This window comes from Megalops cyprinoides, chromosome 4, assembly GCF_013368585.1.
Source record: "Megalops cyprinoides isolate fMegCyp1 chromosome 4, fMegCyp1.pri, whole genome shotgun sequence".
Lineage (NCBI taxonomy): Eukaryota > Metazoa > Chordata > Actinopteri > Elopiformes > Megalopidae > Megalops > Megalops cyprinoides.
In genome coordinates, this window is record NC_050586.1 from 39832686 (window position 1) to 39854847 (window position 22162).

General features: G+C 44.2%; 1 protein-coding gene across 1 annotated transcript in view; it reads left to right on the forward strand.

The window, feature by feature from the left end:
* grid2 (glutamate receptor, ionotropic, delta 2) overlaps positions 1-22162 on the forward strand; it is a 365965-nt gene that overhangs the window by 53296 nt on the left and 290507 nt on the right. The window contains exon 2 of the mRNA XM_036526665.1: positions 12816-12971. Within this exon, the coding sequence (XP_036382558.1) occupies positions 12816-12971 (156 nt within the window). The remainder of the gene's footprint in view (positions 1-12815; positions 12972-22162) is intronic.

Genomic DNA, 22162 nt, shown 5'->3' on the forward strand with positions numbered 1-22162 from the left:
GGTGTTAATGGATATGCAAATATAAACATTAATCAGGACGCTCCTAATTTATGGATTTCTAATTTTGATCAGCTTGATCCGAAACGCATTTTTAACCAAACTTTGAATTGGGACAGTTCTAATCATGGGTATTCCAGCAAGATCTTTATCAGTAGGCTGAAGGGTCTGAGGGGCGGGAGAACAGGGCCATGTGGAAAATGTGTCTATAGAGAGAGGTACCTGAAGGCTTCTCCACAACCCATGCTGCCCGTCGGTCGCTGACATGACACAGCGGGGAACAAAAATGGTTCACTGAGAACGTCGGGGGGTTTATTTTCGCTCTGCAAACCGAACGTGGTGTCGAACCTTGGGAGTGGAGCTAGGTGGTTGATTTCGGTCCGGTGTAAGGATGGCCACGCTGCTGTTGGCGGAGACAGGAAGGCGGATTGTGAGAAACGGAGTCGGGGGGGGAGGGAAAGGATGGGAGAAATGCAGGAAGGCGGGGAGGCGCTGGAAACGCCGACGGCCCAGAGGGGAGGTGAAAATAACTAACGCCTCCGGAACCCCGGCGCGGCGGGCGGCGTGACTCACCTCGGCGCGGCTGCCTCTTAATGATGTCAAAGGGGCCCCTCTAATGGGACAGGCGCCCTCCGCTGCCCGTCCGTCCGGGGGGATCCAGCAGCACCATTTAAGCCCGGTTTGATTAAATGTCAAGAGAAAGGCGTCTCTGGAGAAAGGTGAAGGACGCAGTGTTAGATTTAGATTGGTTCTGAAAGCCTAGGAGGTGGCAGCCCAATGCATTAATGATGAAGGAAATTAATTAACATTGTAATAATGAAAATGCATTTGAGCTGGCGGGGAAGAAAAATGAGGTGTGTTTCTGTACTGTAGGAATCATGCCTTGAGGGATTTGTCAAGAAACGCACAAAGGGATATATTACACCTAGGTGTCAATTGTGCGCGCATACAGACACACAAAATACTCCAGGCGTTTGCCGATATTTTTCAATTTAGTCTGTCACAACAAGCCCTTTAAAATTGGGGCCATTTCATACAATTTAACTGGTGTCAGTAAATCAGAGTGAAAACAATCCAGAGTGGCCTACTTTGTAAATCCTAATTGGCTGCTATGTGCATGGGGCAGCTGAAAGGCCTGTGATTGGCTCGCGCAGAGGTGGGCAGACATTTGTTACCTTGTTGGCCACAACGGGGAATGATGCTGCACAGAAGTCCATGTTTGGCTGCTGGCAATGATGGGGAGGTCGCTCCATGCAACAAGATTGAGAGTTATTAATGGGTGACAGTGCGTGGCCGCCGCTGCCAATGTGATAAATACTTCCTCGTGTTGCTGTTTTTATATCACATATTATATCAGACCATTACTGCGTTGTGTGGGCTGCAGAGCTCATTAATCCCCCTTGTCTCTGAGGTGTCACCGCGCACGTCCTTCTGCGAGATGCTCCCGGGCTGTAAATCTGGGGACGAGGCTCATAGGGCTACAGAAGAGCCAACTAATTCATCATCATCACCCCGTGCCTTTAAACGCCTCTTTCATCATCAGCCCGCGCCACCGCGAGGCTCCGTCATCGCCGGGCTGCACCGCCGGCTGACTCCATCATCATCGTCATCATCATCGTCATCATCATCGTCATCATCATCATCACCATCACCGTCACCATCATCATCACCATCATCATTATCCTCATCATCATCATCATCATCATTGAGATTGTCCCGCGTCAGCTTGATTCTACTTCTTCATGAGCGGGACCCCACTCCGCCTCCCTGCATCTCTTTAATTCTGATTCGTCATCAACAGGGTGCGCCACCTTCATTCTCCTTCCGTACCACCATGTGCCGGCTTAACAATTCTCCATCATCACCCTGCAGCGTTAGCTTTACAGCCCCGTGGGTGGATTGTGGAGCTCACGCCGCCCTGAGAGCCACGTGCAGCGGACCCTGGATCAGTAGTGTCTGTTGGGTCTGCAGCGTGCACACGGCAACAGCACCGACCAGCAGGGCAGAGTTGCTGAGCAGCACCTCAGCGCCCCCCTGCATTCTCCCTGTTTAAACTCTAAAGCTTTGTGGGTAGCAGGAAATAGGCATCTTAACCGCTGGCCCTTAAATCCCACCGGTGTTCAGAAATCGCTTTGTTGAGGAGTCCATTTTGAGACTGCATCTATCAAAACTGGCTCCGCTCTCTGGTGTACGGCAACGAGGAGGGGAAAGCTCCTTTCTCTGTGTCATCTTATTGGAAGTTAAATTGTTCCATTCAATGCAATGCATCATTAATCCTAAATGGTTTTGTGTAGAGACAGACGCTAATTAACCAAGCTCTAATCACTATGTTAAAGGATAGAGCAGAAATAGAGACAGAAGGCTCCGGCGACGGCTCCGCTCACCGCTCGCTTTAATATTCAGCGGCGCTCATGTTGATTCTCTGTTATTACAATTGGCAAGATAGGATTTGGTCGGTTCTTCCACAGTCTCCTCCCAGGCAGATGCTGTCCTTTCGCACATCCAGCATTCGCAAGGGGTGCGCAGCTTACATCTCAACATTTCATGATGACAAAGCAGTAGGAGGGGTTAGTGGATGGTTCTTCCTCCCCCGTGGGAGAGGGGTGTTGGTTGTACGATGGGGACGGACTGTCGGGATATGGCTTAGGGGATTATGGCATCGACCGGGGGCTGATGATCATGAATTTGATGTAAAGCCACAGGATTAGCATCTGAAATCAGCAGGCAAGAGAAAGGCCTCAAACTGAAATCCCCAGGGTTGGCTAGCATGATAGAGTGAGCATAGGATAAACAAGGACTCTACAGCATACTATCATAGGGAAGCACATGGATTCTGCATGGAAAGGTTTGAATTTGGCAGCGTGTCCATCCAAGAGCTGTCTTTGTGACTGGGAGCTCATTGTCTTTGCTGTCACGCACTATAAAGGCATATCTAAAGTCAGAACACAAGTTACAAGGCTTGATGAATAAGTCTTATAAATAAGAACAGGAATAAATTAAGTTACTGAATGAAATGAAACATAAGTCACTTCAGTGAGGAAAATGTCAGCTCTGTTGGATCTAAGAAGTAATTTTCATGTTTAAACACTCGGTAATTCGATGTTTGTCATCTTTTGGACCACGGATTTTCGGATGCTAAACAAATATTTGAGAGGTAGAAAGATTAATTAAGCATATTGGCTAATCTACAAACGTGATATACACAAAAAGATACACCGATTTTAAAGCAAAAAAAAAACTTCCTTATGAAGTTATATCATAGTGCCTGGAACAAGTGAGGAATCTAGATTACCCTGCATACCAAACAGAAAGACTGCTTCTGTGTACATAGATGTAATTGGTGTAGACTTCAATGAACACACAGAAGTCAATTATAGAATTAACATTTGCAATTAAATTTCCATAAACAGTGTTAGCATGCGGTAATTACAAATACCTGCAAAGTCAGCATGAATCAGCTTCTGCAGGAGGAACACATCCAGGCAAGTCAGGTGTCAGCAGATCCCTCCGTACAATAGTTACAATAGTTCTGACTGACCAAAATACAATGTGCCGGTGCATAATGGCTGCTCCGTCATAATTCAGTCTGTTTATTTCTTAGAGACAGCTAGCCTGATGATATGCAGCTGCTAAACTTTCTTTACCTTTGAATTTTCACCCGGATTTTGTGTGGGAGGACTGACTGGCCGCCGACCAAAATCGATCAATTCTGAGGGGTGTGCCTACGGTGCAACACAGATAAAGGTCATCCAATCAGGGGAGGTTCCGCTCCGCTGCTCAAACTCATTAATGACGCAATGCCATTTGCCCATGCTTTCATTCCAGTCCTGCATTTGTTAGTAGGGAAGGCTAAACGTAGCTGGTAGACGCGTGTCCAGACAAGTTGTTTTTTTTCTCTTTTTCACATCTCTAACATTTGGATTTTGCTACTCCGTGTCACAGCAGACAACAACCTGGAAAGCCGCTTGAATGCTAGCGTGGAGTCGCCATCCTTAATACACTGTTTTAAAGATGGATGTTAGAGTCTAGCAGAAGGCAGTTTAAAGGAACGCGCTGTCTGCCATGAATAATGCACATAATGCACTTGGCATGTGGTCGGGAGCAGCGCGCAGTGTGTGTTCAGTGCGTTTAGGCCTGGGTGCCCTTGGCAGGGCTGTGTAAAGCCAGACTCAATGCCATTACTCTCTCCTCTGATTTATGTTGTGACGTCTGCCTTTCCTCACAATCCAATCGCCCCGAGAGCCGCATCCACACTGGTGTTTAGAGCTGAAATAAGCCAGCCTGTAAATCAGCGCGCCGTGGTAATGGCGGGGCCGGCATCAGGCGGCGGGAGCGCGCCTGGCTCCGCGCTCACATCCGCTCACATCCCGCTTGCGGGAAGGGGGGAGGAGATTGATGAAGGGGGAAGCGGGTGTGATTTTTGCTCAGCGCCGCGCTGCAGCGGTGGGGCGCTGCGGAGGCCAGGTCTGCTGCTGGGCGTGGTGACCCCGACCTGGAAAACCTGCTGACAGTGGCCTGAGATCAGCAGCGCGGGCCCAGGGGGGAGTCTTCTCTTTCCCAGAACTGCGGGCGACAGGTGCCTGGTTTCAGTTCTGGGATCTGATCCCGAACCGCAGGGCCAGCCCTGATCCGGAGCGAGAGACAGGAGACAGGAGCTCTGCATTGTACCCCAGGCAGGGTCGGCTGCAGATGATGGGGCAGGAGGACAGTTTCTGCTCAGTAATTAACATGTTTTAGAGCTCCGCCAGACACACTCGCACACGCCCTGATAGCACAGCTGCAGCTCACCCTTACACCCACACTGTCCTGTCTGTGGGCACACACACGCATGCATGCTCGCACACACACGCACACACACACACACACACACACACACATACACATGCAGAAATGCATACAACACCTACTGACATGCTGCAAATCTGCACATACTGTTTTGAAGCCACAGTGTTCCTTCAAACACCAACAAGTGCCCCCCCTCCATCTGCACACACACACACACACACACACACACACAGACACACACACACACACAGACACATACCTTCCCACCCACACTAACTTGCACATTCACACACTCACACACATTCCATCAGCCCATAGTCCAAAACATTTGGGCTCTCAGAAGGCTTTAATATGTGAGTGCTGCTGTTATGAATGCGTTCCTGTGCTTAACCTGAATTAACCTGTATGGAACAGCTACACCACATGGTGACCATTATAACCAAAGTGCTATTAAGCCTCATCTGCAGTACATAACGGGCAAGTTGTCTATGGAAATAGGAATAATTACTAGGTGAAAGCAGCTTAGAAATATAATGCTCATTGATCTCCAGATAGCCATTTTACTTTATATTTCACCCGGGCATTTGGATATTTTAGTTACAGAAAAACAAAGGGAAGCAGGAGTACATCAGAGATTAAAAAGGAGAAGAATTTCTTCTCTGTACTTTCATACTCTGCCAAGGGTGAGACGCACAGCTTTTATGTAGGTTTTGAAGCCACCACCTTGAGTTTTGTTTCTATGGCAACTCCATCCCAGCCCCAGATAAAAGACCTATTATGATGTTTTTGCAGGGGCTTCAAGACAAAGTGAATGTCTTTCTGCTGGTTTGCTGGGAGATTTGTCTTGTTAAAGCACTGACAGTCTTCCAAGGGCAGTGGGAGCAGTGTCTATACTGGACTATTTCACTACAGCCCGTGTACACCTCTCTGATATTACTGCTGTTAAAATATTTAACAGATTTTCCAAATCATATACAATTCACCGTTTCTCAGCAATGCAAAGGGACTGTTCTTCTGAAAGTCTGTCTGCATGGCTTCATTACATGGTTTCCAGTACAGAAGGAAGAGGAAAAAACAGGCAGAAAAGGCTGTAAAGGATTCATATGTTGATACACAATTGATAAATGTATGCAGTGTCTGTATAACATTACTGCATACATTGGCACTGACGTTAACGGCATTTTAATGGATTTACAATTTTAATGAGCATTTGTTTTGTTGGATCTGTTTGTTAGAGACTGAATACATAGTCTGCACTGTTTGCTAGGCAGTGACTTGTCCAAAAGGCAATGTATTTTGCTTGTTAAAATCGCAATAATTATTAATTATGGCAGAGCAGTCAAATCAATATTTTCTGCTCATTATGGTCATTTATGCTGCGCCATCACAAATGTCTAATTATTAATTTGTTTAGCAGCAGTTTTTTCTTTTTTAACTGATCTTTTGAGAATGTAGCATATGTGACAATGATGAATACAGAAGAATCAGAATACTTATGCAACAATAACTACCCTTTATCTACACGCTGTGCTGTGTTGAGTGTTGGGTGTCATGTGGTGTGTAGAATTTTTCTTGCATTGCTGATCATCAATATTGTGGTATTGGATATGTCCCAGCATCGCAGCAATTTACGCAGTCAGTCTCGGTGGTAGACATGGCTGACGCTGACTGGCGCGAGCTTGGCCACTCCTCCAGCTGTGTAACACCCTGTCCCATCTCCCTCTGCCCTTCCCCGCCTCTCTCAACAGCCAAACCCTTGGCGTGAAACCTCGAGCTCGGCTCCAAATTGACCGGCACGAATCACCAGTGCACATCAAGCACACATCATACACATCATCAGCTCCTAAATGAAGACTATGTGTCGGTCAGCAGAAGGTGCTGGGCATTTCTTCGGCGGGCGTTTTTTTTTTTTTCTTCTAAAATTACCGCTTCATTTGTGTCAGGCCTCAACACTGAGTGTCATTTTTAAGCCTGATACGAGCGAGCTGAATTATACTGCTGACAGCACTCCAGGAGCCGTGTAGAGACTTTAGGCCTAGAGCACCATTTGTGTTTATTCGAGAATGTTTCAAAACAGAATCTATTAATACCTGTTTTGCCGTCAGTGCGAAGATGTGTCATAGAGCATTCTCACAATAAATGGACATTGGAGGTAAACACAATAAAATAGTAGGCAATTTACAATATACATGTTACACAGCCAAGTATTGTATGTGTGTGTGTATTGTATGGGTATGCAATGTTTGTATCAATGTATGAGTAATGAGTCACTATATTGAGTGTTCATTGTTGATAGAACATTGGCAAGCAAGGACAAGCATGTGGTATTTTCAAAATTAATGTCACAATTTATTCGCAAATATTTCAGTCACTTGCTCCTTCCCTCGACGCTAGCCATCATCGTTTAAAAAATGGCTCTGATACAAAGCTCATGCATGTAATGTTCAATCTCTTGCTATTCTGATATCACAATTTTATTAATTTAATTAGACGCCCTATAGATTCTAGCATGTAGCCAGTGAAGCAAGGGAAGAGTTAATGGCAGTTTGTGCATTCCTGTTTTTGAACTCATGAACTCTTGTACAACATTTAAATCTTCATGATTACTTTGGCTGCACGATTTCTACGTTTCTCCCACCTGTATCCACTGTCTAGTTCTAGCACATGTGTGTGCATTGCATGCATTTCCATATAAAACAGCAATTTAGACCATTATCATGGCACAGGCTATGTAAGTACAGAGTGAAAACACTGCTGGCTCTTTTTGTTGGTACAGTAATTATATTTTTTGCTTGTACTCTTTGACAGATTAAATGTTCTGTCCCCTAACAACAGCAGGAGGGAGTAGAGGTGTGTTACGCCTAAAATTAATCAGCCTTTGTCTTTGATGTATTTAATTCCATGTACGACTGATCACAGCAATTAAAACAATTGTGTAGCATAACACCATCATAAGTTCACTATTTGCTTTTTTTAAAGGTTAATGAGTGCCATGTTGGCTGCGGATTTAATCGTAGCCCTGGATGCGAACGTGTGCAGCTGATTGTATGGCGCATGTAAAGTTTAAAAACCCCATGTTGGTGTTGTGGATCCTGTTGTGGGCACTTAAAAGCTTGTGGTATATCTGCTTGAACATCAAGAACTCCCACAATGTCCACCAGTGATTTCCCCCTAAGCCTGCAGTGAACATTTTTTAAGCTTCACAAACAACTTCGGCTCACACTCCCACACCCAGCAGGTCCCCGGAAACCTCAAACTTAGCCCTTCCTGGGAAGCCACGAGAGTAGCGCTTGACATTGCAGACATATTAATCACTGACTCAGCTTCTCCCAGAACATTGTGGCATTGACCTGCACCTGCTCAGCCTTTAAGCCCAATACCCAACAACAAGCATTCATTTCATTGCCGTGTGTCCTCACCCATCTTCTTGCCCGGGTCCTGGTGCTCTCTCGCTCACACAAAATCATGTCTGGACAATTGAATGATTAATCATCTCATTTGAGCCTTCCTCATTTTCAGGGGTACAAAACTGTATTGAATATTTTGAAGCCTAATTCAGTATTTCTAATTATGATGGGTGCCTTACCAACAATTTAAATAATTTAAAATTATTGAACTCAATTAATATAAGCTAAAAGATTCAATATCTATCATTGATTAATTTTTTGGGAAAATGAGAAAATCCAGGCCCAATTGGTTAATCAAAAGTCCTCTGCCAACATCAGTCTTAATCATGTTTAAAAATGAATGAAACCAACAAAGTACGTTTTTTTTTCTGTATATATTGGGTTTATTGCAAGCTACAGATGAGGCAAAAACATAATCTAACCACTGACCAACAATCTAAAATCTAAAACCTTTTTGGATATGAAGGCCTACCTACTGTGAAAACAGAATAAGAAGAAAAATGCTATATACTATAAATAATACAATGATAGAAATCGTAGTAAGAAGAACCGAGTTGATTGTACCCCTTGGAGAGAGGAGACATGATTGTGCTGACTGCATAGCCAGTAAAGAATGGGAAGATCTGAACTCTTACTTTGCTGGTGTGTCAGAACCGGTCTTGCTGGCCCAGTCATAAAGACAGTGATTTGCCACTGTGTTTTTTTCTTTCTTTTTTGTTTTTCCTGGAGTTGAGCGAAATGGCCGGAGGTGGGTTTACCAATCTGCATAACAACATTGTGTCAGTCAGTCAAATCTGTCGTGAAGAAGATGTTAGGCTAGTGTTTTTGGGAATGTTTGTTCAATATTTTGTGACCTGTAGCTGTCAGACAGAGGGCTTCGTGCTCATGTTTCTGCTGTTGTTAGCTCTTGTTGAGTATTCATTCTTGTCCTGCTAACTTTACATTTACAGCACTACCTGACAATGCTTATGAAGGCACTGTCTTAACAAGGATTATCAATACAAAATATAGGTAATGGTAGCTATTCTTTTCGAGTTAGCCACACCAAGTTAGCCAAGTTAGTAACACAAAAAATAACTTTTAAACAAAGTCAAAATATATGTTTTCTCCTCCTTAGGCGTCTTTCATGGTGTTTATCATTTTGTTCAAATTTGTCTTGTAACACAGTGAGGTTACTTGAAAACAAAGCTGATTGGCTTGAGGCCAAAGTTCTACCAGACAGCCCTTGGGAGTTGCAACAGGGTAGCAGTAAATGCTGCCTTTTAAAATATGAGTATGTAATCAATAAATCAACAAATCAATCAATGTTATAGCACATTTTTACAATTTGACACAGACACTGAACATGGTGAAACTTTCAAAAGGAATTGAAACACAAGATATCCAAACACAACATTCCATTCACTCACAAAAAAGAGATGCTCACATGTCTTTTTTGTTACAGACATACAGCGTACTTGATATTTAAAGATATTCATAACTCAATGCTTGTGTGTGCATGCATTGACTTCTACACTTATATAGTATACTGTGGCTATTTGAATGCACCTAATTGTGCCCAGAGGCCTTTTTTATTATACACACCAAGGTGCTTTGCTGAGGCAGAATGTGGTCCCAGGGTCCTACTGAGTATACTGAGCTTTGTTGCCACTGCTCTGAATTAATTAGACATTGATTGGGCTGTGAACTGAATACTGATCTGTATCTCCCATTTCTTTACATCCACTCAACTAGAAGCTCTTTCTGATAGAAATTTGTTGTTAGGTGTCTGTTTGTGCTGAGGTATGCACCAGTAAATGTGTTTATTCAATATGTTTCTGTTAACATCTGCCCTTTCAGGGCAAACAAATTTGGGCCAGCTGTCTAAATTAGTTTGTCAATTAGTTAGTCTTAGTTGTTTGATAAGTTATTCTAGGAAGCATGGTTAATTAGACAACCAATTAATCTTATTCAAATGAAATGAATAGTAATCTGCACTACCAGATTGTCTGAGTAGTACAAATGGACAGAATTATGAAGAAATAGTTATAATAGTTATTAAGAAATAGTTTACCTATATTTTTCTGTTAGCACAAAATATTCTCTCAACTGTCTGCTACTTTCATGAGGAGGAACTTGCTGCAGATAACTGTCAAAAGATGTCAAATTAGCATCAGGATTAAATTGACAGCTCAATCAAGCCACATTAATTAAGGGCGGTGTTGGAGTGAAAATATGTCCTCAGGACCTAAAATGGGGAACGCTGACATGTGACAAGAAGGTAGTTATGAAGGTTTAATTTTGCTCTCTCTGCTCCATGTAGAAATAGAGGACAAGTTTAAGAGTATTTATGCATACATTTTTATGCCTCATTCTATATTTTTACAAACTTAGGATTTATGAAACTGTGTAAAATACCCCACTGCTTAAATTGATACATGTAAAAATTGTAAGATATGTAAGTTGCTCTGGAGAAGAGATGTAAAGTAATGTAGATTTTACCACTTACTGGCCTGACACTCAGCTCCTGATTGGAAACCTTGCCCACATATTCTGCCCCCCCCCATCTAGAACTCTCTTGCCTGATTGGTCCTTTTCCTCCCATGTGACCTTCTCCCTGTCCCTTTCTGCTGGCTGCCTGTGAAATTGTGAAAGCACTGAAAACGGTGGTGCCAGGATACTCTTCCCTCACTGACATTGCCCCTGCAAGCCATTAAAACCAAGCCCATCTCTGTGCCTCCTGCGTTGTGCTCTGCAACACTTTCTCTCTGTACAGTACCAATGCTGACCTCTTGTCTCTCCTCTCACCTCTCTGTGCCTCTGTCCTCCCGTGTGAATTCCAGAGGAGGCGCTACTTTCTTTCCACTTAGCAATTATTTTTACCACTCTTGTCACTCCGAGGCTTATTGTTTATTGAAAACATTTTGCAACATTCATAAGTGATGAATGATTCAGCTCTAAAAGAAATACAGACAGCCCCAGCGGCCCCGGCCCCCACTTTTTACGAAACAATGCATTCCTGGAAACCTTCCGTAAACTGCATTGGCGGGAATTATAAGCTACGTCCTTGTACGGGCCAAAAATATGATTTTTCACAATAAAACTCTAGATAAGTACGTGAATGAGTCAAATATTCATGAGATATTAATACTGTGTAAATATTTGTACATCTAAATGTACTTAGTCATAAAGTAGGCTACACTATAATTGTCAGTGTTGTATCAGAAATGACAGGACACATAGAACAGCAAGGCATCAATCACAGTTTTTCGACAGGTGTTTATTTAGGCCTTCTGACAAGTTGCCTGAATGGAAAAAAAAGAAATCATAAAGATTAAGGAAGACACATCAAACCATATCAAACAAAAAAAAAAGTTTTTTTTCACCTTTTCAGACTTTTTTGAACTTGTCACTTTTTCTCATGAGATTCCTTTTTCTCGCACCCAAGTCTTTCTTGGAATCAGGCTGTTGTAAATCAGGATATAGTGCAGAAAAGCAATTAATGGCAGCCTGTTGACAGGTCTTGTAAATGTGGATTGTCGTAAACTTGATTGTCGTGAAATGTGGACACTCCCTCTATAACTTGTTAAACTCATGCAAGTCCCGTGAAATGAAATTTCTGTAAGCTTGTCCATTGTCCATGTCTTTGCCAACGATCGAGGAGCCTCCATATGAAACGAATGCAGCCTTTTTTCCACATTCACTTAGCCATGCAGCAGCCTGTGTGGGGTAATGCAGCTGGCTCTGTGACACATGGACCCACCTGAAGTTAGCCTAATTTCGAGAGGGATGTATCTCCAAAGGAAGCCTTTCTGTGACTTATGAGCGTTGACCATTTATCACACTCAACGGCTGCGCTGCATGTTGTGGCATGCGCAGGAGGAGCAGTCAGATCCATTATTCTACCTGCCTAATGTGATGGGAAATTAGATTTTGACTACAGGATACTCCATCACTGATGCAGCCCGATGCAGTGCCGCTCTGTACTTTTGCTGATACTGAGGGTTCTGATTGATCTGTTGCGGATGTGCAATTACTTTAACGTTTGTTTATCGCCAAAAGCATAAAGACACAAATTAGGAGAGCTTTTTGTAGATTGAGAAATGTGCGAATGCTAATGTAACTATGCTGATTTTATAATAATTAGCACTTATAGTATAATTCAACTGTAATTTTTCTCACCTTTACTATTGTAGCAATATACACTGTAATTTACTGCTTTTATATATGTATTTATTTGTTTATGTTTACATGCAGCAATAAAACCATGCACAAAACCTGGTCCTGTGACTAACTCTTTGGAAAGAAAACTCTTATCCAAAGCCCCAGATGCATTTTACGCTTGAGTAGAGAGAAGACACACAGACTTACCTCTCTATGCCTGCTGGGGACTGGAGGCTGAGCACAACAACATGGAAGAGATCACTGTCTGCTTCAGCTCGAATCTTATGGAATAATTATTATAGGTGCTATGTCTAAAGATTGAAAGGAATTGGTTAACCATTGCCTATACCCTAGGACTTCATGTGAATGTTATTCTATTTAACTGGGAAAATGTTTGTTTTGCTCTGATGTCAGTCTGTAATAATCCAAAAATTGCACTTGGATGACTTCTACTAAACCAAACTTTTCGGTTTCTGTCCTCAGGGGCCATTTTTGATGAATCTGCTAAAAAGGACGACGAGGTGTTCCGCATGGCGGTCGCCGACCTGAACCTCAATAACGAAATCCTCGAGACGGAAAAGATCACCATCTCGGTGGAATTTGTGGACGGGAACAACCCCTTCCAGGCCGTGCAAGAAGGTAGGTCTAAATTCAGTTGTGGGCTTCTGTTGTATCTCCCTGGGACTCCACACAGTGGGGGCTGACCATGGACGAAACTATTGATTGGTTGGACCTTCAGTAGTGGGAGTGGTGTGGTCATATTGGCCATTGTAATCGCAGGTGGATTGTGAGTCATCCTCGAGAGCAGCACAATTGAAAGTGTGGAAATTAATGGCAGACATTTTAAAGGCTGCTCCACACTGCAGTGTTCATACGATGGAAGTTATGGGCCCCTTTCTGACACAAATCAGATGAGGTATGATTTTTAAAAGTAATTTAAATGTGGAATCGTATCAAAAAATGCATTCATAAAAAGAGGGACAAAGCAGGCAGAGGAGATTCATATGTTCAAAGCTGATGAAGAACTGGCAGCATAATACAACTGCAGGGCTCATTGCTGAATTTATATTTATTCTGCAATTAAAGTAATGGAAAACACCACCCACTGCTCCAATGAAATAGGTCCTGTAGGTAGATGGAACAGTAGCTCAATGCTACACTGTGTGGAAGGATTTTTTTTTTTAAAAAAAGAAAGATGAAATGATGAATACAAGAAGAGTATAAGAGGAAATGTTTGCTCAGTACTAAAGAGGAATGAGTGAAATTAGATGCCGAAATAGCTAAAGACCTGACAATGGATATGGGAGCAATGAATGGCAATTTTCGACACTGGCGTAAAAGTGTGGGGCTAACAGTATGTCTGCTGGCTATGGTTTGATCAGACCTAGTGCAAGGTGGACCACTGTGTCTGGTATGGCACATTTTGTTCTGAGTTGATCATGGGTGTATCTAATTGAAACGCTATGTTTTTGTCCTCCACATATCTCATCCATATATTAAGCAGGTTGTTACTGTCACATGTTGTTATCTCATTAAAGGTTCAGTGCTATCTCTCTGACTCTGTTTTAAGTCTCAAGTTGACAGGGTCTATTTCCAGGTGTTCAGGTTAAAGTTCTAGCGCACCAATGTTGATTCAGTTCTGAACAGATGTTTGCTTTGTTGCACCTTGACTGAAATCTGTCAGGTTTCCACCTTGATCTTGTTCCCATTTAGTCCTCCCACTCAACACCCACGCTGGCCTTTGCTTGTGCTGTTCTTAAAAAAGCCTCAGAAAACAATTATGTTTTTACCCGTGTGCCAAGAATGCAACCGGGTGAATGAAACGCAGTCCTTTGTGTCTGTGTATTTGTGTATCGATTATATCTTATAAAGAAGCAGATGGCTGAATGAGTGCGGTTTGCTGGAATGCACATGAGCGGGAAATGCTCTTTCCTCGTGATGGAGATTCATACAACACACAGCAGGGTACGTATTGCGGATTCGATGCCAACGAATGTATTACTGAATTCATTCAGACCTGCGAGGACGCTGCGATGGGACAAAGCTTCGATTTTCAGATGCGCCCCGTGTCTGTGGCTCCCGCGTGGACTCTTGATGTGCGCCTAAAACCCGGCAGGGCCGGGATTTAAACAACACCGTCTGCAGCAGTTGTGCCGAGCGCCGCCCTGTCACAGTACCCCCACTGCGGTTTAACAAGTCATTTGTTTGGCTCGGGAGCTAAGCAATTATCCCGACTGTTAACCAAAGAACGGGAGCCGGGGATGCATGTAGTCATCTCAAGCAGCACAGAAGGGACAAAGGGAAGGAGAGGTGCCAAGGACCTGGTCCAAATTCCCCGTTTGGAGCCGCGGTCTGTGTTCGTCTCGCTCGCGAAAACTGGCATGTCCCCGGCCTCCAGACAGGATCCTCTGCCGCACTCTCAACCACTCGGCCCAGAGAGGTTCCTCCCAGAGCTTTCTGGGTGCAGGTACGTCCCCGTCAGCCATTTGTCTGTTCTGATAAATAAGCTGTGGTGATGGAGGGCGATTCCACACACACCGGTAATTAAAACTTGGTTTTCGGTTGCCGTTGACTGTGCTGCGCTTTATCCCATCCATTTGGACTGAAGGGAGAGACCTTTGTGGAAGGTTTCCTCGAGGCAAGCACGATTCGGTAACATCAGAAGTTCAAACGCGTGCGGATGCCTGTGTGTGCTCAGCGCCCAGGTTGCTCTCCAAAGCTTCAATGTCAGAAAAGTGTGTCAACATACGTCTCCTTTGAAGGACTCACCCAATGAGAGTTCATGCACATGTTTTCAGTAAGAATCTGTTTTCCATGTGGTACCAACAGGTTACTGTGAAATCGTCACCTACTAATGACTTCTCACAAGAACTGCAATGTCTTACAGAGGTCCAACACTCCCCACACACCCACCCACCCCTTCGCAAACTCTCTTTCGTGAGCTTGTCGGTGATTGTCGCAAAAGCACTCGTCGCCTCCCCCTGTCTGCGATCGCGCTCCGCGAGCCTGTCACATCATCTCTCTCGCTAATGAGATTAATTATAGAACAGGTAGATGAGCGTGTTGTTCGCGGGCGAAACTGATTAAAGCGGTAAAGAGTGTTGGTAATTGGATGAAGCAGCGTGGGAGAGAGAGGGGCCTCCGAGGCGAGTGACGTCGCTCCTCAGCTGCTGCCAAACCTGTGCCCCGACCTTATCTCCCAGACATGCCATTCCCCGATCGCGGCTGAAGCGGGCTCACGCGGAGACGACAATAACCAGAGGATCTTGTTACAAGAAGTGCGTCTGAGGGGGGCCTGTTGCACGATAAGACTGCAAACAAGGACCGGTGCGGATGGGGAACAAGACCCTCCCTACCGCCAAGCAATAAAGAAAAGATACAAAACGCAGGAAGATGACTGGCAGCTGGAGGGGTGGATTACAATAGGGAGGAAATGTCAGAACCGAGCGGCTTTGTGCTGCAGATATCAAAACTGGTGAAAGGGATCAGAGCTCTGGAGGAAAGGGGAACACGCATCACCATGTTCCTAACCGGCATCTGATTCACTCGGGCTCTCTCAGCAGCACCATCATACCCCTGTCCACCACGGCTGTCCAGATTAAAAATTGACCTGACCCAGGGCAATTGCTATACTATGAGGCTCTGCAGTTCAACGAGGAGGATGCTTTGAGGAGCGGAGCACTTGGCTCGATGCAGCTGCTTATAAATATTTCAGCGGATGAAGAAACTACCCCAAACGATAAATGATTCAGCACGGCCTGTTGGTTCTCGTCGTGTTTTTGTTCAGTTTTGGTGCTTAAAATCGCGTAAGGGCGAGAACGAGTAGTGCGTCAATGATTCATTCCAAGTGTAACTGTGAGAAATCACTTTTTAAGCGGTGACATGCATAAAATATGGAGAAACACCAGGTGAACAAGCCCAGAAGTCAAATGTCTAATAAAGATTTCAGCTTCTGTGCAATACTTTAACCCAACACTAAGAGGCTCCTGTATTTATGAGTGTCTGTGTACTTATATCATTCTTATATTACTCCTATTTCTTCACCTGGGCAACCTATAAAAAGCAGAACATTCAAAGATAATTAACCAGATCGTCTGTGACCACTCTTTCTTGACTAACTTTGAAACTGTGAAGAGTCGACAGATTTTGGCAGTAGAGCCAGTAACGTGCCCTCTCTCCAGGAAAACTGTTAGTGTTATTGATACCCGAGTCCACTGATCATCCTTGCCCTGTCTGGCTTTGCCCAGTGCTTTCTGCACACAGGCTGGAGTTTCCTTGCGGCAGTGTCTAGGTGACAGTGACATGGCTGGCCTCTCAGTGCCACAGTTTGGGTGTTTTTAAAGAAGTCTTTCATCTCTAGTGGTGAAAGTGCAACAAACATTGGAAAACATGAGTTCAATCAAGAGAAACTCCTTAGGGCCTTAAGCTTTCATATGGATTTCAGTTTCACAGCCACTTATATTTATTATTTTGAAATTAGTCCACTTGCAGTGAAGCATACATTTGAACAAAAGGCACCTTAACCTATGGTGTTTCCCTGGGTATTAACAGATTTAGAAAGACAACAAACATTTGATTATTAAACCGAAGAAGAAATCAGGCACACACAGAGTATATGGCTCTTACTGCTTGATATGTTCAAACAAGTATTTTCTCTCAGTTTGAGAGGATCCTGAGAGATGTCCCCTAGGGCCCATTACCTTGAAGGTGGAAATACCTTTTGAATCAACTGTTGGATAAGATACATGCCAAAGAAGGCATTCCTTATAAAATTGGCAGCAATTCCTCTGTCTTTATGGTTTCAGCTCTTGGTATAGTATAGCTGAGGCTGGTTAAAACTGGTTAAAACTGGTCAGGAAACATTGATTTTTCACTCACACATCAATGTTATCAATATCATTATTATTATTATTATTATTATTATTAATTATTATTATTATTATACATTAAAACCCAGAGGATTTCAATATTCTGCCAAATGTGCAGCAAATGGAATATAGTAAACAGGGGGTCTGTCTTAAAAAATTATTCAGCAGATCAATGCTGATGCCAAGGATACGATCAGTCCGAGTGCGTCAGCAAAGTTGCAGAAGTAAGTTACGGAATTTCATTGTTGCCTCTCAGCCCTGGCAACCCTATGAGTTTACGTGATGGAAATAGGATGTTCACTAACACTATATGGAAATTAGGGCGCAGGGTTGTCTCCTGGCATACAAAGGAACAGGAAGCAGGCTCGCAGTGTCAAAGTAGTGAACTGAGGGGTAGGCAAGTTTTTCAACTCACAGACAATGAAAAAGCTCAAACTGTGCATTGAGTGCAGACTGCATTGTCATTGTTCAAGGCTATGCCCTGATTTCCATTCTATACGGAAATTACATTTTGTTAGCATTTTACAAGCGGGTTATGATACGTGCAGGTAAGCAGAATCTTCTCTCTCTCACAAAAGAACACTCCACACTTTTATTCCCATTTTTCACAGAATTAGTTCCTGTACTTAGTACGTGGGAAATTAGTCAGAGTTTAGCTTGCGCAACAAGCTATATATAGCAAACTTCAATCAGTTCATGTCAATTGAATGTCATTGTCATTATCCCTCTTTGGTAAATCAATTTGGTCTAATACATACATTTAACAAAATTTAACAGAAATACACGGATACAAATACAAGTTAATTAAAATTATTTTTGTACATGTATTAATTATATATTGTCTAATATGATAATAATTTCAAACAATATCCAAGCCTCAGAAAAGTGGTAAATGGTAGAATGGATAACAGAGAAAATAAAGCCTCTAATCAGGTTAACATGCCACAACACGCCTTGTCCTTAACTTTGAATGAAGTGTTATGGTGTTTTGTTTCCTTTTCATTTTTGTAATTCCATCGACTGCCGCACTCACAGTCGGCAAAGGGCATCATGAAAAAGTCCAACAGAAGCTTAAGTTCCAAAGGTTTAAATCCTCAACTCTGCACCCCTTTGTTCTGTACTCGAGGGGCAAGAAGATATAGACTGGGACTATTGAGTGGCCCTATAAGCTATAGGGCCTTCTCTCTCCTGTCCTATCTCAACCCCCCCTCCAATCTGGCTCTCTTCCACCTCCTACCTCGCCCCCCCATCCCTTCATATCCCCTCTCTCTCTCATGCAGCGCCCTCGTCTCCGTCTCCTAAGGCTCGCAGCTTCTTCCCAGCATTCCTGAAGAATCAGCTCAATCCAATTATCCGGACTCTAATCAATGGGGGGGGCGTTTCCAGTGGTGAAGCTGACATCAGTAATAAAGCCGCGATATGATGGCATTCTGCAGCTGACAGCTGGGTAGGGCCCTTCTGCTCGGGCTTGACGGCATCTTGGAGGAAACTTGGCCCCGGTAATGTGCGTGTCTGGCGAGTCTTCGCTGTGAAATTGGCTCTTGCTAAGTTTTCCCATAAATGATGGACAAAGCCTCTTTGGTTATGAATGCTCCTCCGGCCGAACATCTCCATTGAGCCTCGCAGGGAGATGCCGGGCACTTCCCCCCCATGCGGTGCGCGGCCTGCACCGGACGCCTCCGCTCTTCGGGGCCCCGGCGAAGAGGATCTCCTCCACAAAGGCGGGGGGGGGGGGGGGGCAGCGCACACATCCCGCCGTGAAATTCCAGGCCCGCCACTGTCGTCTCTCCTTTCTCCTGCGCGGCCTGCGGACGCATCGCCCGGTGTGCGTTAATCATTAATAATGATGTTGAGATTGAGGCATGCAGGCGGAGCAGCCAGGGGACGATGACATAATGCGCGCAGGGATAAGCCTGGCTGCGGCTTGTCTTGTGGAGTTTTTCTTTTTTTTCCGTTTTCCCCTCCATATGGCGGGAGACACACTTGCGTGGATTTACACGCTTTGCAACTGACCTGTCAGTCACCACGGGGTTGTGTGACCCATCAATCAGGATGTGGCCGTGTGACCCGGTGGTCAACATATGGTCATGTGACCTATCAGTCAGGCCCCGGTCATGTGAGCCATCAGTCAAAAGAGCGTGCGTGACCTCGGCTCTGAGAACCATCTGAAACAGGTCACCTCACATATGCATTGAGCATAGTGCTCTGTGTTCAGCCTTTTGTTTCATCTGTGCCCGGGACAATTTAGAGCTTGTTTATGGTGCCATAAAAATGAACATTTTGATCATTTGGACTGCTGCCAGCCCTACTCAAATCCAGACGGCCAGCACCAGGTCCCTCCTTTCATTCATTAAAGAATTAAACTGCAAACAATCCACCCATCTGACTCTTTTGTTGGGAGAAGACACTTTGACAGGCTGACAAAACGGTCAATAAATTAATAAAATGCACCGAAACAATATGGCAAATGCAGCCTAAAAATGCTTCCCTTTTATACCTGTGTTTTATTGGCTCTATAAAGTATAGTACATCCACTGGCCAAAAAAGCTCTCCCTGTTTGAGTGTTTTCGACGTCGAAATCTCCCTCACTGGTCCGTACGGCATCGTAAGCAAATTCAGAGCTGCCAAGATCAAGGAGTGCTGGAGCTCCATTCCAGCAAGACCCTTTTTTGTGAAGCATTTTAATTATAAACATCAATCAATGTTTCTGTGTGTGTGTGTGTGTGTGTGCACGAGTGTGTGTGTGTCTATTTAGTGTGAGAATTGAGTGTGTATTAAACTCCAGTAGTAACTGTCACAACAGCTGTCAGTCGTCAGAAAGCGGACTCCAACATCCCTTGAGTGGGAACGCGGCCTCTTGCACCGCGAACACCTTCCCACAATGCACTGCCTGGGCCAACATAATAACTTTCATTTATCTCCCCCGATTTCCTCCTTAACCCCAATCTTGGTCTTTAAAATCACCCCCGTGGATCCTGCCACCGTAATGACACTTTTCCGTCTCCCTGAGCCACTGAGAGGGAGAGAATGAGCCGCGCTCAAGCAGGCGGCTTTCTCTTCGCTTAGAATCTGATTGTGAGAATGAGCACTGGCCTCGAACTTGGCACACAAATTGAATACAAATCAGTCCGCACTTCTATTACATTGATTTGAATCGCTTTCAGGGATGGTAATGATTCGGTCTTCCACTTTGAGAAGTGGCCACCAATCCATCAAAGTGAGGCATGTCCCTGTTGGTGTCACCGGTGGTGGCGAGTGTATTATTTTGGGGCGGGTGCCGCGTGGGGTGGGCGTGTCAGGATGCGTGAGAGGATGACGCTCGACACGGGTGTGTGGGGAGGGGCATGACATGATGCAACAGGCAGAGCAATACCCTGGACTGGGCAAACAACGCCATGACATCACGGGACGCGTTTAAGATGCTTCACCTCACAGGTGGGCAGGGACGGTTAAGACATCACAATAACCCCCCTGCTCCCCACCCACCAGCAGGGCCTGCATTCTCCTGGAGAGTGACAGTCAGGCTGGAGACAGACCCTCAATCGATTGGTCCTGATCCCCAACTTGGTCTTTACCACAGAGGTCAGACAGTCTGCCTCCAACAACAGACGGTGAGAAGGAGAACCAGCATTACATGTTATTGGTGATGCTTCCTATTGATCTGTACTTAGAAAAGAACTGCAATGAGGTGATGCACTTTGATGGTTCTGCGTGATCCAGTCATGGTCTCTATCAGGCCTTTGCATTCAGAAAGGCAGAGCAAGCTGCATGTTTGGTGTCTCTGCCATTGGGAAGACAATTTTGCCTGTATCACTCGTTAATTCCTACTTTTGCCGACTGTAGTTTTTCCTGTATAGAAGACCCCTTAAGGCTGCTCACTAAAAATATATGTCTTTGCATCAGAATTATCAATTAGCACACAAATCAGATTATCTTGAAACACGAAAAATTTCATTTGGCATTTGGAATTATTACCCAGAAAAGTTGGATGTGCGAAGCACACATCAGTTAAGTGACCCATACGTAAATAATTTACACTGACCATCCAACCAAACATTTTAACTAGCTTTTATATTCTCAGTAGAACCACCTTGGGTCTCTTTTGAGGGACATGATTTTTGTAATTGAGTGGTCTTTCAGACCTGAACCAAGGCCCACTTTGGTCCTCTTGTGGGAGGGGCTCTGAGTTTCCCTCCCCCTCTCCCCCTCTCCCCTTCTCCCCCTCAAGTGACAGTGCCAGGATCCTGTGGTGTCATCCATCACTCTGGCAGCGATTAGAATCCCCAGCTGTTGACATCTGGGACGGGCTGTCAGTCAGCACTCTGAGTTACCGTGTTGATCTCCCTGCCACTGCGGGCATAAATCAGACCTGAATAAATGATAAAAGAAAGAATCCCTCCCAGTGTTCAGTCATCATCATATATTTAGCAGCCCAGGTCCTCAGGGTGGGGACACAGAGGTGAAGTCAGAGCTGGGGAGGGGTTGAGTGTACAAAGGGAGAAAGAGCTGGTTTCAGTGCTCTGTGCTGAGATGGAGAGGTGCAAATCCACCCATACCGCCAAGACAGAAATCCCAAGATGAGATTGAATGAATCACACCTCAGCTCTCACAGTAAAGCTGTTACTGTGGCATGAGAAGAAAAAAAGGACTCTGAAAGAAGCATAAGCTGAGTTCATTGTATAGAAATTTGGGGGTTTCGTGTTCAGAAAGTGAACTTTGATGTCAACCATCCCAGAATTTTCATAGTCGACAAGGATCTTTTTCCTTTATATCAGAAAATATAAAAATCAGAATAAGTGTCAGCATATATTATTCAAAATTATCAGTCAGTGATTCTTCCTTGTGGAACCAATATAAATCATCATTTATTTTGTTTTTATTATGATACATTTTTTTAAGAAATTTTGAATCTTTAAGTACATTGATATTTTTATCTTTGAATATTTTTACCTGACTGTTAAA